Raw genomic sequence first — 14,617 nt, 5'->3', positions numbered from 1 at the left:
GCCCCTCGCAGTACCGAGCATCCTCCTCATACCCCATCTAACCCTGCCATCAAACCCCATCTAACCCTGCCCTCAAACCCCATCTAACCCTGCCCTCTGCCAGCTTGAAGCCATTTCCCCTTGTCTTGTCACTCCAGCCCGTTATAAATAGTCTCTTTCCGTCTTTCTCACAGCTCTCTTCAGGCACGGGAAGGCTGCAATGAAGGCACCCCGAAGTTCCCCTAAGCAATCGCGATTCTCTCAGCCTTTCCTCGTGGCAGAGCTGATCCATCTCTCTGATCAGTCTGGGTCCTCTCCAGCAGGTCCATGCCCTTATGGAGGAGCAGAATTCTCCCTCCTTGCTGCCCACGCCGGGATCAGCCCAGCACCCGGGGATTTCTGTGCTGGGGCATGGCCAGCTCTCCCCATCAGCATCTCCAAGGAAAGGGTAACCTGTGCTACCCATTCCATCTGCCACAAGGAAAGTACCACCAAATCCACTTTCAGATAATATTTAAACTAAACCATTTTCAAGCATTCTGTATTACAAAACAGAAAATGATACAATTCATGGAAGAAGTCAAAATGCTGGCATCACTTTGTTTCCACATTGATACATAAAAATGGATGACACATTAAATAAACGTTTTGTTATTAACAATTAGAAATATTAACACCAAAAATCATGTATAAATTAGGAAATAAATGTACAAACTATTTTCAAAGTGCTCTTTCAAATACATTATATACACAACATTCACGAAGTTCTTAATGTAAGACATTTCAGATTGATGTAATGTTGCTGTTTCAGTTTAAGTGTTGTTCATATTCTCTCAAAAGCATTTCAGCACTTTCAAAAACCACATAAAAGGCATATTCCCAAATAGGCAAAGAGCAATATTGCATTCTTCTGGCTACCTGTAATAGTAATTATTATAAAGAAAACAATCTTACTTCCTTTCTGTTCCTTGCTATTTGAGAGTACTTATTTGTATGAAAACACCAGCAGGAAAGATGAGAGAAATGAGGACTGACTGAAAAAAAAAAAGTCTTCTATTTTACCAGTAGTTGAAATTATTAACATAAGAAGGACAGTGCTTGGACAACATTTAACAGTAAACTTCCTAGTTGTCCAGTTAAAGATTTTCTTCTAAAGGAAAAAAAAGTAATGAATTGAGAGATGTGTTTTCCTTGTGGTCTTTGTTTTTCAAAATATAAAGTACTTGAAATCTCATAAATAACACCAGTCAGACAAAGAAAAGGAGAAAATCCTACACAGTGTATTTACTTTTGTAAATTTGCAGTTAATCTCATATCAAAAAATGTTTGTGGGCTACACAGCCACCCCAACTTTTTGCTTCAGAGAAATTTGGACACAGTATTTTGTTTAACACTTATATAAGCACTTTAAAAGTGCCCTTTTTTTTCACCCCCCAAGACTTTATAAGAACATATAAAATTGAATAGAAGAGACTTACATTGTTCATACTGATTTTTACATACCACTAGTTTTTCTCTCTAAATTCTCCCTCTATAAGTATTCTCTCACTGGTTGACCCCATTAATAGCTCCTCTCTCTATATGCACAAGTGTCTCACAATTAAAGCTGAATTTAATTGCTTGTCTGCAATAATAATGCTTTTTTTTTTCTTTTACCTCTGAACTATTTTTCTGTCAAGCTACAATAGGAAAATAAAAGTGATGATGAGCTGTGAGAACAACAGACCACCAAATTTGACAATATTTATGGTTATAATGCTTGCTGGGGAATCTGAGCAAGGGCAGCACAAGAATCAGAATAAAGAAGGATGCCAGCCACCTGCTTGCAAAATTTGGCACAAAAATGTATATGCAAGTTATAAAATTTGGAGTAGGATATTCAAGGTGGGACTTCTGCCAGGTGTTTTTCTCAGCTAAGCACGATATGAAGCAATATTGATGTCGAGCAGGCTGACAGTGCAGGTCTCAGAGCTCCCTTCTGGTTTTCTTTCCATGACAGAAATACCTTTGTTTCATGGACATACAAAAGGTGCCTCTATTTATTAACATTTCTATGATCATAGGTTTGGATCCTCTTTCTGTACCAACACAACAGAAATGTGGACTTTTGCAGATTACTGAATTATAGGATTTGGGTAGGTATTATAGAAGTTGCAGTTATTTTTTGTCATACAGCATAGAACTGACATTTCATAAGGAATGTATCCATCCCCTTGTTCTGCAGAAGTAAACTGAAGAGCCATGGATTTTGGAGGCTGGCAGGTAATCTTCAATGCATCCAGTTTAAAAGAGATCAATAACTTACCACAGGGAACTTCCCTGGACTGAGATGTGACTGATGGGCTTTGCATTGGGCCAGACTGCAGAACAACCTGGCTGTTTTCCAGAACGGGGCACAACTGTGATCTAATGATCCTAAAGCTATTCAGAAACATCAAGAATGGGACAAGAGAGGGTAAAATGGAAAACTTCTGTGTTGTATCAACATACAGTACTATACACAGCACCAAATATCAAACCATTAAAGCATTGTCTTGTTACCAGTAGTGCACTGCTTCATATCCAGCATGAAATGAACACTGTTCACATACAGACGCTGCTTTGTGCTAAGGGGTAACCAACATATTACAATTAGTCAAAACTGCCTGTACATCCAGTTCAAAAGATTGAGATACTATTGAAAGGAATCTGACACAGCACTGTGTTCTTTTATTGCTGGTAATTTCCATATTGTCCCTGTAAAAAAAAAAAAAAAACAAAGAAGAAATAGAAATGTTGAAGGATAATATATTGGAGGCTTACTGTAAATTAGGCAATTTCTTTTGGTCTGTGAATTTTACAAGACCTACTGAAGTATCACCCATATACCTGCACCAAATTACCAGACAGATTTATAGACAGAGCTAACAGCCAGATCTGCTCTTTCAGAGCAGAGATTTAGAGAATTTACCTGCTCATAGCCATAAGGCCTCTGTTGCTGAGCGGATGGGCCTGTTTGGGAAGCTCTGTAACTTCCATATTGCTGCCCCTGTCCCTGTTGGTAGCTGGAATACTGTGAAGAGGCTCCTTGTGCAGGACCTGAGAAGACAGTAAAATCCATTACAGGCAGTAAAATCTATTACAGCCTTGATTTGCTGGAGTTTTTAAGAGCTAACACAATCTAAAACATGATGCTAACAAAGTAATCTATGTGAGTAAGAACTGTGAGTAAATTCTGCCCAGACCTCCCCTCTAGGTTTACACTAGGAGGTGTTAATACTAATAATGATGTAGTTGCAGCAGTGTAAACTTCAGATTTTAAACTTTGCTCAAGAAATGTCATAATACTTCTAAGTGAAGCCTCTTTGAAATCTGTATTGGCACAGCTCAGTTATGATCTCTGTGCAAATTACCTGGCCTTTATTTTAGTAACAACTGCATGTTTAAATTCCTCTCTAATCTGGCTGTGCCACCATAAGTAGCAGAGGAGTGATCCTCTGGACTGCTGATGTTCTTTGTCATGTCAGTTCAGAAGAACTAGGTGTGTAGGAGGCCTGGGAACCCAGGCAGTGACCTCCTGATGATGTTTAACACAAAGTCAACATGAAGAAAATGTGTATTTTCTAACTTCTGGCAAAAGAGAGAGAGATTCAGGATGGAGTGCAGTGCTACACTTATGTATGTTACTGCCCAGAATCCCTTTACTAGATCTTTGGCTAATTTTGGTACCTTGTTAATCCAAGGTTAATCAAGGAAATAGTTTGCAGCCTATTTTAGCTTAGGAATGGAGGCATCAGAGTGAAACACTGCAAACACTTGACTGAAAGCTTTCTTACCATATCCTTGCTGTTGTCCTGGGTAGCTCTGTTGATTTGGGTATTGCTGCTGGGAATATGTTTGCTGTTGTGCAGCTCCCTGTTGGTATCCTGCCTGCTGCTGGCTGTACTGAGAATTTCCTGGAAAGGGAAATATTGGAATTGTTTGGTCAGAGATGAGGCAGATATTTCACTGTACATGTGGATGATGAGGAAAACAAAGGTGTAAGGAGCCTCGGTCTAGAACTCATACACAAATACTTTTCTTAGAAACAGATGGCTGGATTTTGCCAAGCAAGATGTTTTTTTCTCCAGTGATTTTTAATTCTTTTGAATAGGTCAGTTACTTATTTATACACATCACTAAACAAAGAAACAAACAACCTGCTCCCCAAAGGAATTTTTTTATCCCAGAAGGGCTTCAGAAGAAAACGTCACAAGGATAAGTCTGCCAGGGTAAATAGCTGCTTTCTCAAGAAGCCCTCTCATTTTATTTTCTTCTAGATAATGATGTTTATTCATTTATCCCAGAAAGACCACTTATCTAGTTGTTACTGGTATTTTTTTTCAAATACCTATGAAGGAAATTCCATTTGCTGTATCCTGAAACAACAAAATGAACAGAGGCTCTATAGGAGACATCACTTCTCCTAAATGCACCTTGCTTCATCATAATTCAGTTAATAGTACCAGTTAATTTAGAGTTCAGATATCTCAATAATATATTGAATTTACTGTTAAGATTTTTGCTGTGTTTTCCTACCTCCTTCATAGTAGTGTTGTGTAGAGTCGTCAAAGGACCGGTCGTAGCTCTGTTCAGTGTAGGATGACTGCTGATAGGCATAATCACCATGTCCTGCAAGGAGTCACAAGGATTTGTCAGATACCTTCTTAATGGGACCATAGACACAGTGGTGAATGTATATTAATATATTTTATGAAGCTGCTTATGCACCAAGATGAGGCTAAAAGCAAATACAGACTCCTTAGGGAGAATATCGAATACGAGGCAAGGAAAGTCACACCAACAGATAGAACTCTTGTGTTTACTAATCCAAACTGGGCTTTTATAAACTGGAGCAGTTTATATAGCAGGGTGCACTGATGTGCATGTTTTGTACCAGGCTCCCATCCCCTGGGATTCTCATTTTCCAGCACTGAAACTGGAAATGAAGCACAATAGCTTTGCCATGCCCTTGGACGTGGCAGTCGTGGTGCTCTGCACTTGAGCAGTATCACAGTGAGCCCAGCACAGAGGAATTACCATCTGGATAGTATTGCTGATTCATAGGTTCTGATGAGCCTTGGCCATGGCTGTACTGCTCACTGTAATATTCCTCCTGACCCATGTACTGCTGCGAGGAACCTGCAAGGCACAAGACAAGGCGGACTGAGCCTGTGCACTCCTAAGGGATGAGTTTCTCTTATCTAATTTTTTTTTTAAAGAAAACAAAGTTTATGTCTGGAAAAGCAAACAATTGAGAGCAGTTATAAAGATGTTTATCTCACTAGAAAAAGGAAATAAATTTGTATTTTCAGACAAAGATGGCTGAAAATGAAATCTCACAACAGTCAGTAACACATCCTACAATGCCGCACTTCTGCAGCAACACCGAAAGTAAGGGCTGCATTTCATCTACTAATCTGAGTTATTAGAAAGAAAGCACAGAAATGGATTCCATGCTCAAGAGCACAGTCAGAATTAAATATATTTTCATTAATACATTAATTTGTTTCTTAGCAAAATTCAGTTTATTTTCGAATCAGTGTAGCAGCTTTATTACCTCTTAGAACTTTATCCAGAGACGTCTTAGAGCATGGTAGTTATCCTCTGGTGTTTTCCTTTCCTTGGCCTAATTTTTCATTCTAATTGCTGGCAAAATGTATCTTCTTTCCAGAAATGTGTTCCTTGCTAACTGTGCCATGTTAGGGCTGATCCAGCACCATAAGAAAGAATTGAATAGGTTCCCAGTGCCTTGAATGAGCTGTATATCAAATTGTTTATCTTTTCTTTAAAGATTTATGATCCCTTTTGGACAGAATTATTTTTCTAAACACCCAAAATAATTAAATAGATGAATCTTGAAAATAGATTCAAGTTCATCTCATTGTCATGATACTTGCACCATTCAGGATTTCCTGTGCTCCTGGCTGGGATTCTCTGCTTGTAAATGTGACAGACTGAGTGTCATCAGAGTAATGAGAGTTCTATCAATAATCTGATTGCAGTTTTACCTTGCTGTGAAGCTCTGTAAGGGCCCATGGGTCGCTGCCCCATCATGCTGTTGCCTTGGTTGCTCTGGCTCATCATGGCAATGGAGGATTGTCCCTGGTAGTGCTGGCTCCCTCCTTGTGCTGAGTTGTAATGTGACGTTGCTGCTTGCTGGTGCATCATGGAGACTACAATGGACATGGAAAAGATTGTTTTCCAAAGATGAACATGGGGCAGTTCTCTCCTAGTCTCTTTAGAAGCAAGCTAAAACCTTCAGCTAACATGCATCCTGATAATTCTGTGAATTTTCCACAGGGGGAGATGTTTTCCTACTGGATTTATTCTACTCTTCTGCACTGGAATCCAGAAGGGCTCTTATTACATGGTCAGTTCTTGCCATTTGCTTCAGCAGATGTTTAAAAATACACCCAGCCCTTGATTATTATTAGCTTACTTAAAAGAATGTAAACCTTATTGCAGTAGGGTTAAAGGAAGAAACAAGAAATGATGTTTGTTCCTGTCTACCTCCTGACTATTTAATTGCTGCATTTCTTTTCTAATGTATTATTTCTTCTGCTTCCTTCTTCTCATACACCTGATGATTATAGAGTTTAGGTAAACTGATATACTAGGATTTATTTGATTCCTAAATGTCATGCTGCTGTAAAGAATTCTAAAGCATCAGACATCCCATTCAATATGATTCAACTAGAAAACTTTTTTTTGAGTTGTCTGCTAGACTCTTAATGCCCTGCAAACAATGTGAAGTACCAATAAAATAACAAAATGAACTAGTAATGTACAAACAGTGAATGTGTTACACCCTGGCAGGTTCTTTGTGCTTGGGCAAAGGTGCTGCTCAGATCCCTCCCATGGCTGTGGGATTTGCTGCCAGGGCTATCAGACAATGCTGCTGCACCCTCTTTTCCCCAGCTCAGCCCTAACCGTGGGGAGTCAGCCAAAGTTAAAGCAAGTGTTAAACTGCTCTGAATTACACGGGCACCTGACACCTGGAAATTCAGAGATGTCTGAAAGCTCTCTGTCCCTCAGGTACGTTTGCAGCTGTCTACAGGAAATATTTACAGAACAAAGTGACGTGTGGCAAACCCTCTGAGGTCAGAGGGAAGCCAGGGTGGCCCAGGAGCAGGCAGAGGGGTTACCTGGGTTGGACTGCATGTTGATGTTTGTCCGGGAGACGTAATTGCCGATGGAGCCCTGGCCCTGCATGGGCACGTTCTGAGAGGCAGGCACTGTGTGGCTGTAGCCAGGGCCAGTCCCGTGGCTGCTCACTGTCATGCTCAGAGAGGTCGTGGGCATGGTGTTCTGGCCTGACTGCTGCATAGACACGTGGTTAGGACCTACAAACATTAGAGAGAGCAACAGGAAAATCTCAGCTGTTATTGGCAAAGCACAGTGAGCACGAGGCCCTTCTGAAATACCTTATGATAAGGCAAAACAAAAAACCAAAATCTTCGTTATTAGCACTCCCTGTTATAACATTCAAATTAAAAGTGCCCGCTGCACAGTTAAAGCAAACCTCTTCTTCCTGGCAGCCAAATCCAGGCTGTACAAGGTTGCAGATGAGAAGAACAAAACCAGCAGCAGTGCCCTACAACCACTTCCCTGCAGGCAGCAGAATTAAAAAATGCCAGTAATTTCAGGTTCTTCAGAAAATACACGGACTCTGTGAACATCCCAGCCTTTGGAAATTTGCCCTTTCCTTCCTCTTGTCCTCCAGCTGATTCCTTTTCCCCCTTCACACAGGCAGTGACAATGGGAAGGCACAGCAGTGGCTGAGAGACACTTTGCACATTGCTGCATCCACTTTTCCTATATAGTGGATATAACTATATATAACTAGTACTATATAACTGGCATATATAACTATCTATAACTATATAGTTCCTCTATAACCAGCTCACCTTCTTAGCTGGGGCTTCTGAAGTACCAATGCAGCCTCTGCTCAGAGAACAAGCCTATCTCTCCCTTTCCTGAAGTTTGACTAAAAGTACCTCAGGAAGTACCTCAGGAAGAGGAAGAGAAATTTTCCAATTCACCATTACAATCCCAGTTGTTCCTCCCTTTCCAACATCAGGATGTAATCATCAGACTGCTCCAGATACATCCTGGATTTGTATCATCCTGCTTTTCTGGCAATGTGCTTATTTTTCAGAATTCTGTTGCAGTTGGGTAGCTAATATTGGGGAAAATGGGGTTCTTATTTGTTGTTTATTGGTGGAAATAGTTTTATGAATGAGTTTTACAAAGTTGTTTTCACTGTAGATTGTTACTATCCAAGCTGTGATGGTGCATATTGCTGTCTGTCTAAATTCAGCCCTATTGTTGTCAGTCTCAATTAATTTAGGTAGAATGCAGAATCCTTAGAAGAGGCAGAATTGTGTTGCAATGTTTAAATAATGATATTTTAATTCAGGGTTATTGAGTGTATCTGCAGTCTCTGAAAATCATCTAACTCATTTAGTACAAACCTCATTAATTAACCTTAATGGTTTTCATAGACATCAAAATTAGAACATTTGCTGTAAATTATGATATTTTCCTCTGATGAAGAGATGCAAGCAGCAGTTTCAACAAAAGATAAAGAGAGACATTTCTGAAATCAGTGGAGCTGGGTCAAAATGCTGCTAGAGAAAATTATCTCAGTGTTTTTCTCTGGTTTGTTTAAGTTGTAAAGCTGATCCTGGTGCAACACAAGGCCACAGTGTGTGAATGGAGATAGAGTTGCCTTGAGTGAGAGGTGGAGTGAAGCAAGTGTTGGTAAACCTTCCCTTATTTGCATGGGAAAAATTAGAGATTCTTGGCCCTCTTTAAAATAAGAAAAAAAAAGGGTTGGCTAATTTGTGATTGTAAGGGAAAATATGTGGATGAGTCCAGTTCTCATGGCTTCCAGTCTGGTTCCTTCAATCAGCAGCAATTACTCCAGAGATCTGGAGGAGGCTGGGGAGGAAATCAGAAAACCAACAACAGTAGCACTGAAAATTTCTATTCTTAACAACGCAAAACAATGTTTTGACTGAGTTAATATATTACTCATACTCAGTATTAAATCTTTCAAAACAAAGGCCCTGAAAAATGTAGTAAGTTCACTTTACAGGTCCCTTATCCAATTGTGTAAAAGGTACAATAGGCTTGACCACAAAGGGATTTTCAAAAATTCAGAAGTAATTTCATGGCTTGTGTCTGCTCTTGAGTCCCCCTGCCAAGGTCTGTGATTTTACAATCAGATATTTCTATTTATAGAAACTGGTTTTGCTCTCTGTTGCTCTGGGAGACACCCACAGAAACAACTGACTGAATAACTGTGATCTACAACACAAACAGATTATTCATAATATAAAATGCACATATTAAAAATTGGTTTTTTAATTAGCTTAGTCGCATGAACAAAACCAAACAGATTATATTATCATATTCATATGAAATGTCTGTGCAAATTCTTTGCCTGTGTAGTACAACCTTCTGTAGAGGACAAAGACTGGTGCAACACCAAATGATTTGTAAGGAGAAATGGATCCTGGAAGGTCTTTGCAGTCTGGAGGCTTGGTTGTGTGGTTAGTCATGCAAGCAATTCCATTTTACCCTGGCCAACCCTGCCACTTCCATGACAAAAATACTGCAACACATCATTTTTCCTCACTAAAAACTTGGATGCATCTTCACTCGGTGATTTTCATCATGCATTTAAAAAAAAATAAAGAGTCTTTAATTTCCTCTTCAGAAACACAAAGCACCCTGCAGAAACCAACCTCACCCCTGCCTGTAGCCATTTTGTGGTGATTCCAGCACGAGCCTGAAAACCCCCACACGCCCGAGAGGTGAGTTAGGAGAGGTCTTTCCCAGCTCTCTAAGTATATTCCGCATTAATGATTTTGTTGCCAGGCAACAGCGAAGCAGCACAAAGGGGAGCGGGGCTCACCATTGCTGATCTGACTCTGCATGAGGGAGGAGGGAGGGAGGCCGCTGCCGATGGCGTCGCCGAGGTTGCTCTGCGAGTGGAGGGATTGGCTGGACGCGCTCTGACTCATCCCTCCCGGGCCCAAGTTGATGTTCTGCGTTGGTGGCTGCGAAACAAACGGGGAGGAAAAAGCAAATTTTTTTTTTTTTTGGTTAGGTTTTGAATTAGAAAAATAGCAGCCCCCCCTAAATTAGCCTGGCTGTGACTGAAAACTGCCTGGGTTAAACGCGTGTTTGCTTCGATTTTTTGGGTAAATCTTCCTCGGTTTGACTCCTCTGTGTGAATGGCATTGAGCGCGGCAGAGCAGCTGACAGGCAGCAGCACAGTGAAGGGCCTGAAATTACTGTGTTTGTCACAGAGTGTGGCTCCCGTGCTCGTTCCCCTGCACTCACATGGGTTTCCAAACACAACCAATGCATTAGCAAAGACAACACAGGAGCGTGGTGACAGATTGACCTTTGCCAAGCTATGCTGCAGCTTGTGTTGTGTGTGGTACTTCCCAAACCAATCCACTGAGCAAGAATAACAACATGTGTAAAGACAAACCGATGCCCGAGTGTTGAATTAGATTTTTTATGCAAATCAGCAGCATTTTTTCCCTCAAGTAAAGAATAGAATAGGAACAGGTAAGAATATTGAATCTGGAACAAATGGAGCTGTTCAGATCTGCACAACTGCATCATAACCCTTGAGTTATGGGACAGAGATTAACACAAATGTCTCATAAAACATAATTTAAATGCAGTAGAAGTAACTTTTGATTGGTGGTCTACTTGGCCACTTCAAAACTTTCAGCTGGAAAAATACTAAAAAAAACAGTTCATTTACAGTGATCAGTGACAGAATCAAAGAACATTTCCCTCTGGCATAACTGATGTATCTGAGGGAAATAACTATGATATTAGTTATACGAATAACTAATTATTAGTTACAGTAATTGTACTGGTACTTACAGCAGGAAGCAAGGACTGCATATTCTGGTTAGAGTCTGCTATTGTTGCCAAGTAAACCAGGTTTCTGTGCAAGATTTGTTGGTATCTACAGAACAAGGAGTAAAGCTCATTTGGAAAGGGTTAACAATACACAAAATTCCAGGTATTTATCTTTTTTTTTCTCTATTTACAAATGGTTAAATTACCTTAACCCATTTTTAATCTGTCCTAATAAACAGCAGTAGCAATGACCTGTGTCTGTGCTGTCATGTTTCCCATCAAGGATCACTGTGCTCAACACCTCTTTTATAAAAGGATAAACTTCAAAAGGATAAACTTGGGGGAAGAGAGACACAAAATGCACCCTCCTTTGAAAGCACTTTGAACTGTGCAGCTGGGACTCCATCTTTGAGCACTGATACCCAGTCAGCTGCTCCAACAATCAGACCCTTCTCCCTTCTCTGTCTAACAAGTGCTCTGATAGAAATGAAATTCCACAACTCCAAAGCCTAAAACCTGTTTTCCCTGCCAGCAAGCTGAGAAGAACATGATTTTTCTCAAGAGTGCTCTAACTGGAGTGTTTACTCAAGCAAGCACCAGCAGAACCATTTCTGCTTCTTCACAGTTCTCCATGAACTGGAAAAGCTCCTAGAAAGGAACAGGAGTGTTTCCAAGAGCAAACCAGCAGCTGTGCCACTGAGCAAAGGCAAGAGTCAGCCTTCAGGAAACATTTCCAACAAACTCCCCACTCTGTAATACTCACTGAGTACATTCTGCAGTTTTCCCCTTGCTCTGATAATCCATAATACATTGTATTAGGTGGTGATTTTCATCTAGCATCTGCATAAAAGAAAGAGGACCAGAACATGTTACTATGAGAATGGTATAAAAGTCCTGTAATTTGTGATTCTCCACCCTCCTTGGATGTTTTGTGCAGTTTTGTTGCTTTGGCTGTTGTAAATTACCTCCACATGACTTTACTGAGCCACACGGTTGATTCACTTATAAACAGTTATCTTTAAAGTGGTTACTTGAAATCCTCAGACAAGAATTCATGCACTTAGCTCATTCCTTAAATGGCAGATAAATTCTGATATTGAAGAAGGAAAACACTTTCACTGTGAGTTATCTCTGCCTCATCCCAAAGCATCACCCAACCCTTTCCAAAAGTCAGGTATCACTAACATGCCTAATTTTAAGCAGGAAACAAACTTTCAAACAATTAAACCTACTCCTTTTCCTTGAGCATGCTGACAGCTGAACCTGAAGAAGTATAAAATTTGCATCACTGCAGCTACTGAAACCATGTTTAAGAGAATTATATCCCAATATGTCCTGACTTTTATTTAATGAGCTCATAATATGATTAAAAGCTTAAAATACCCTTTGATTTGTTCTGAAATTTCAGATACATTAGTTTGTCCCTTTCCTCCAGATTTCTTGTGAATGCAGCACACTTTCTCCAGGTGAATGAATAAAAAATAATACCAGCATGTAGAAATTTAGATTTGCCTCTGGCATAACGGAGCTTGTAGGTACCACTGCTACCAAGTGCTTGCAAGATTGAGCTTTTGAACCACTGTGCCATCAGGGCAGGAGAGCTCTTGAGGAAAGAACCATTTCTGGCTCAGAACTGAATTTCACTGCCCTGGAAATGCTCTTTGATGAACTATTTTAGAGGAGCTACCAGCACTACTCTATTGCTCTGACTTCCTCTGTGTGAAATCTATTTTAGGAGTATTTGATGCTGGGATAGGAACAGCTTTGAAAGGCTATTAAAATTGAGTTAATAAATAAAAATAAGCTGCTTACGTAATATGAATGCAAATAAGAACAATATTTTTCATTGAAATTTGTATACGTTCTCAAAAGCTCACTTTAATGAGGACTTTTGGAGTTTAGCTTTTCTCCTGCTCTCTCTGCTCCATTTCCATTCTTGACTATAAATCCCATCCAGTTCCTGTGCCTGCAAGTCTCTTCCTCAGCATTGCTGTTTGTCAGAGAGAAGATCACTGCCAACAGCCCAACACTGATGGACAGTTCCAAAGACACCTGCCAGCAGATGCACCTGAGATGGGAAATGGTTCCACTCACTATTTTTTAAAGAAAGAACATTTTGAAGCTTCCATGAAGTTTATGAATATGCAAAAAGGAAAGGGCTTGAAAATCGAACAGAAGACACTTTATTTGCCCTTTGTCTGTGGGTGTGGGTTTAATTACAAACAACTCAATTATGAAATCATTCTAACTGATTTGGAGGTTAGAGGAAAACTTATTCACCGAATCCGAAATATTTCAGTATTTCCAACAATTGGTTCACAACACCACGTGCTGTGAGAGCTCCACAAGATGGGATGTTTCCAAACAGCCTCCTGAGATGCAAGTCATCTCTCTGGGCTCTCTGGTGGCAGTGTGTCCTGCCCTCAGCTCTGCTCTGCTGCCACCGAGGGGGTTTTTGTGCCCTGGAAGTCCCAAAGTGGCAGCAGAGCACGGCTTGGCTGCCCAGCGCTGGTGACAGGGTAATTGCTGTGCTGGCAGTGGCACTCCTGCCCTGGTCACTGTGAAGGGACCTCACAGAGCTCACACCTGAGCGGCCAAAATGACAGCAAAATGCACCTGACAAACAGCAGTGACAGCAAAAACATCACATTCTGTATTGACGTTTCCAGCCTTGCGGCTCCTGACCGTCACCTTCCTCAGGAGAAGGGTACCAGGGTCTGCTTGTGCTGCCAGTCCTGGGAAATGGCAAACAATAACTTCTCTGAGCTGGCCTCCACATGAGACCCATGTGGGCATCTCCTCTCCAGAGGAAATCTTTCAAAACCTTTGTTTGTCATTAAACATCAATAAACACATCACAATAATAATAATAATAATAATAGTTTATGAAAAAGACCAGTGGCTGGTGCTCCCTCTATCTTCTGAGAGATTAAAATTCTGCATCCAGATACAAAAGAAAACCCTTGCAAATTCAGTATTTTATTTCAATTCATTTTTTTAGGTTGGATTCTTTGGGGGCCAGAAGCTGACATACATCATAAATTAATCGCATATTTGCAGATTTTATTGCCGTTTCCCAATGTATGCTTGGCAGCGTTTCCCCTTGGCGAGCAGCAGGGATAACGTGCCATCCCGATTTTATTCCCTACGTCCTTCTCTCGCTCTCTTTGCAGCGATCTGAACACCTTTGCTTTGTTCCACCTCCTCCTCCTCCTCCTTCCCCCACCTCTCTCTCTCCAGCTGTCCATCTCTGCAGCCCTCGCAAATTCACGAGTTTTCCTGATCGCCCTAGAAATCAGCCTCCAGCTGCAGGAGCATGGGCAGAATAAATGTCTAAAATTGTCTGTATAAAAGCATGCTCTTTTACCTTCTGGATAGTTTGCTGGGTGACCTCCCCTTTGCCTCTTGGGCGAGCAGAAGCAAAGGCAACCGACATGGTGGGGGATTTTTATGTGTCTATAATATATCGGTTCCAGGCTCTAATAATATTGTTATTATCTGGCTGCTATTGCCGTGCGAGGATTCTCCGCAGTGCACGGCCAGGGGGGCGCCCGCAGATGGTACGATCTGCGCCCCGCGAACACCCGCGGGCGCCGCGCCCCGCTCCGCCGGGCACCGCCCCCGCCGCGCCCCCCCGAGCCCCCGCGGCGGCGGGACGGGGGCGGCGGCGCCGGTTCGGGGAGGGAACGGGATCAGAGGCGCCGCCGCCTCCCCGCCGCCCGCA

General features: G+C 41.3%; 1 protein-coding gene across 1 annotated transcript; it reads right to left on the bottom strand.

Annotated features, from left to right (window-relative positions):
- Nucleotides 1-553: 553 nt before the first annotated feature.
- SS18L1 (SS18L1 subunit of BAF chromatin remodeling complex) lies at nt 554-14,475 on the bottom strand. Its single transcript, XM_059480715.1, has 11 exons — nt 14,261-14,475; nt 11,657-11,733; nt 10,915-10,999; nt 9,923-10,067; nt 7,146-7,343; nt 6,009-6,173; nt 5,038-5,139; nt 4,537-4,629; nt 3,795-3,914; nt 2,930-3,057; nt 554-2,715 (listed from the first exon to the last, which is right to left on the bottom strand). The coding sequence occupies exons 1-11, from the start codon at nt 14,327-14,329 to the stop codon at nt 2,689-2,691; spliced, it is 1,209 nt and encodes a 402-aa protein (XP_059336698.1). The 5' UTR covers nt 14,330-14,475; the 3' UTR covers nt 554-2,688.
- Between the last annotated feature and the right edge of the window lie 142 nt (nt 14,476-14,617).

The sequence above is a fragment of the Ammospiza nelsoni genome, chromosome 12 (genome assembly GCF_027579445.1).
Source record: "Ammospiza nelsoni isolate bAmmNel1 chromosome 12, bAmmNel1.pri, whole genome shotgun sequence".
NCBI lineage: Eukaryota > Metazoa > Chordata > Aves > Passeriformes > Passerellidae > Ammospiza > Ammospiza nelsoni.
This window is presented reverse-complemented; position numbering and strand designations above follow the sequence as displayed.